This window comes from Myotis brandtii, unplaced genomic scaffold (genome assembly GCF_000412655.1).
Source record: "Myotis brandtii unplaced genomic scaffold, ASM41265v1 scaffold145, whole genome shotgun sequence".
NCBI classification, from domain to species: Eukaryota; Metazoa; Chordata; class Mammalia; order Chiroptera; family Vespertilionidae; genus Myotis; species Myotis brandtii.
Window position 1 is genome coordinate 809017 of NW_005355204.1, and position 3803 is coordinate 812819.

Below are 3803 nucleotides of genomic sequence, written 5' to 3' on the forward strand. Positions count from 1 at the left end.
TGCCCACCGACCCCGGCTCCCTGTGGAGCTGCTGGGGCTGTTTCTGAAGGACCTTCGGTCCAGTGTCCCACGTATTCGTGGCCGGAGGGGCCTCTGCCTGATGCGAATTTACCACGAGGAGACATACCGGTGTGGCGGGCTCGGGATGCAGTGGCCCGCACAGCGGCCGCTCGGCAGGAAGCTGCGTGGGGCGGGAGGGTCTCAGAAGGACTGAGCCCACGAGCGTGACTGAGGTCGGGAGCAGATTCTTCAGGAGTGACCACCCACATCTTGATGGACACCAGGCCCTCAACTCCATGGGCGCTGCTCAGGAATCACTGAAATCCTGATCAGCCCGCTCTGCCGCCTCCCCTCTCACTGGCAGCCAGTCCGCAGGCCCTGGTCGGGGTGCACACGGCCCAGCACGTTGGCCTGTGAGCTGGAGGCGCATTGCTGTGGCCCGTCCTGGGCTCGCTGGGCCAGCGGTTCTGGTGGGACCTCCTCGCCCAGGACTGAGGCGGGGAGGGGGCACCTGCCCGGGCCCCACATGCTAGACACGTGTGGTCTCTGCAGCCTGAGCCCACGCCAGGAACGGACGGATGGGTAAGAAAACCGCTCTCATCCCCAAATAGAGACCATTGCGTGTGGAAGCGGCACTTTAATGCGGCTCAATTGGATGAATACACCCCCACAGCGCAGGTGCCCTGGGAACCTCAGAAGCTGGAGTTACAGCCGGTATATGCTTCCTTATGTTCAGATAAGTTAGCCTCTGTGAATCATGTAGATTTCCAGGTAGAGAAATAGCTCTGGGGAAATTACAGCGACTTTACAGCACACGCACACACGACAACATTAAAGACACAAACGATATTTTGGCATCTTTCTCCCGTTGGGCAGGTCACTTTCTCAAGTCCTGTGGCATCTGCTGGGGCTGGAGCCGGGCAGGTGCGGGAGGGGACGGGGCCACACTGCCCCTTTGCACCCAACCCCAGGATGACACTTGCGCGTGCAGCCGCCGTTCTCAGACCTGGCTGTCCTGTTAATGACTCGATTCTTCTCTCTCTGGCACGGGGTAGTCAGGCTGACACGGCCATGTTGGCAAACCTGCACCACCTCCAGCGGCTGGTCTGTGACAGCAGTGCCAACCTCAGCGGCCGGGTCCGACCTGCCGGGAGGCGCTGGCGGTCTCCGCTCGCAGCTGCTCTGCTCTCACGTAGAGGAGAGGCGTGGGGGGCGGCGCGGTCTCTGGACGCCAGCAGCTCCAGGGCGCCCGTGAGAGGGGCGCTGACGGGACGTGGGCTCTTTGGGAACCTCGAGAGGGCCCCACGCCCGATCGGTTCCCCTGATGAAGGCTTTCCCGCAGGAAAGTGTTCGTCGGTGTCTGCTGTGTGTAAACCCGTTTCCACAGCTGAAAACGCTCCCAAGGTTGGGGCTCACCTAGGACCTTGCCGAGGCGACCTGTCACCCCCTGCGTGGCTGGGAAGTGCTTGCCCCTGGGGCCCTGCCCCCCGCAGCGGGGGAGGGTGGTGGCGGTGAGCAGTGCTCAGGGGAGGGCAGCTGCCCAGAGCAGGAAGGATGCTGGGACAATTTCGTTATTATTGGTCCCAAAGCTGCAGAAGGTCACCAGTTCTGTCCATCTCGCTCCTGACAGGCCCTGGTCTCTCCTCGGAGGAGCCTCCTAATGACAAGCGGCACCCGTTCTGTGCCTGGTGGCCCCCCGCCCCCTCCCCCCGCGGCCGATGACCTGGGAAGTTACAGGTCACAAGCCGACTCCCAGGAGCACACATACGTGAGCCGCGCAGTAGAAACACAATAGTATTTGCGATTGAGAGTGAGAACTGAGTTTTAAGGAAAATGGAATTCTTTTCAAGACGGTGAGGATAGATGGACAGTTTGCCCCCCAAACCGGACGATCCCACAAACCTCTCTTCATTATTATTTAATTGAACAAAAATACACATTTTTAACTGCTAAGCTGTAGTGACTATGGGATTATTACTAGGCAGTTACACTGGAGACACTTAATTGACGCCGTGCCTCCCCGCGGGCTGGCGGCCGGGCTGCGGGCCGCTCACTGGGGAAGGGCCTTGAGGATGGCGTTGACCTCCTCGGCCACCGCTGTCAGCGCGAACTCGAACTGCGCCTGTGGGACGAGAGGGGGCGTGAGTCACAGGCAGGTCCTCTGAGGGGGACGCACAGTGAGGGCAGACGGGGCAGGACAGTCACAGTGACGACCATCGGGGATCCGGCCCTCAGCCACTGGAAGGCAGAGTTACCCCAGCTTCAGGAATCAGCCAAACCCCCTACCCTACCCTTGACCCCTGCCCTGGGATGACCTGAGCTGAGGCATGGGGATGTTTGAAGGGCACTTGTACATGATATGTATCATTTCTGCAATGTTTTCCCAGGTGTAAAATAGTTTCAAAATAAAATTTATAATTTTAAATAAAAAATGTCTTTTTAAGAAACTTCAAGTGTGTGTTGAACTCCGGCATACTTCCCTATGGATCACATAAGATCCCGGGCCGCTCTGCCTGTCCTGGGCGGAGGTGTTTGCAGTGACCTTCCAGGTAGGGACTCCATCGTCCTCTCTCCCTTCCAGCTCAAACACTGCATGGGCCCGTTTAACCCTCTAACAGTCAGAGAGAGGACCAAGGGGCCACGCTCACTTCGCGGGGGAACGCAAGGCCGGAGGCGACGGTTCCCTGGTCCCAGGACTGGGCCGCCCGGCTCCAGGCACCCCCTGCCTGCATCTCGGCAGCTGGTGTCACAGCAGCACTCTTACAACCAGGTCCTGAGGGTGGGCAGGCAGCGTGGAGAGGCTTCTCTCGGGGCGTGAGCCTCCTGTGGGCACCAGGAGCAAGAGCGGCCGGACACACCCAGCAAGAGAGGCCGCTGTGTGACTCAGGCAGCGGCGTGGGGCGGGCGTGGGCTGTGGTTGGAGAGGGTTATTTCTGGAATGCATTTCACCTGGTTCTAGTCCTGGTTCCCCTGAGGCAACGTGGTCTTGTCTGCACCCCCGATGCTGCCAACTCGGCCTGTTCGGTGAGTGTGCACACGAACTATTTAGGGGTGCTCGGAGACCCCAGTGCACCCTGGGACACTCCGTGGCCCCGTCCCAGAGCTGTGGCTGTGGGAGCTGGTAATTGGGACTGGGCAGAGTCTGGAAAGCTCCCCTCCAGGGTGGGGGGCTAGCTCTGACCTCTTTCTATAAAAACGTGATGTCTCCCCAACTCCCCAACTTCTGGGGCCTAGACAGTCCGGCGGCGGGTGGGGCTGTGCCGTGCCGCCTCCTCTGGGTGGCCCCTGGGCCCTGCGCCCACAGCCCGGGGAGTACCTTGGTCTGGACCATGCCTGGCCTCTGGTCCCTCAGGTGCTCCAGGGTGGCTGCGATGTCGATCTCTTTAGCGCCTGCAAGACACCAATTGGCCGAGTTCAGATGGGAAAATCCTGGAGACAGATCATCGCACGGCCTCTCTCCGGCGCCCACGTCCCTCCGGGCTAGGCACCCGGCTACGAGGGCCACGCTCACCCTCCGCAGGCGGCGTCTGATCCCGGAATTGAGGGACCTGGGCTGAAGAATCCCACCTACGCCAGCCATCGCCACAGATACAAAATGCATCTCCAAGAACATCCCAAGTCGTAGACATTACGTGCAGGCTTTGTTTCTTGATGCAAAGGTTTTTTATGTAGAGAAATGAAAAACCAGACCAGTCACATTCATCTTGTTATCGGCCTGTAAATGTCGCGTGTCCCCGTGTTGAGAGAAGGCACAGGGACGGCCGGGGTTTCCCCGGAGCCTCCTCCCGGCAGCGTCCGCCCCG

At 60.0% G+C, this 3803-nt stretch overlaps 1 protein-coding gene across 1 annotated transcript in view; it reads right to left on the reverse strand.

Moving 5' to 3' along the window:
* Nucleotides 1-608: 608 nt before the first annotated feature.
* Nucleotides 609-3803, reverse strand: part of PTPRN2 (protein tyrosine phosphatase, receptor type, N polypeptide 2) — a 496295-nt gene continuing 493100 nt past the window's right edge. The window contains exons 23-24 of the mRNA XM_005861191.2: nt 3317-3390; nt 609-2122 (exon numbers count right to left, since the gene is read on the reverse strand). Of these exons, the coding sequence (XP_005861253.1) occupies nt 2051-2122; nt 3317-3390 (146 nt within the window). The 3' untranslated portion in view covers nt 609-2050. The remainder of the gene's footprint in view (nt 2123-3316; nt 3391-3803) is intronic.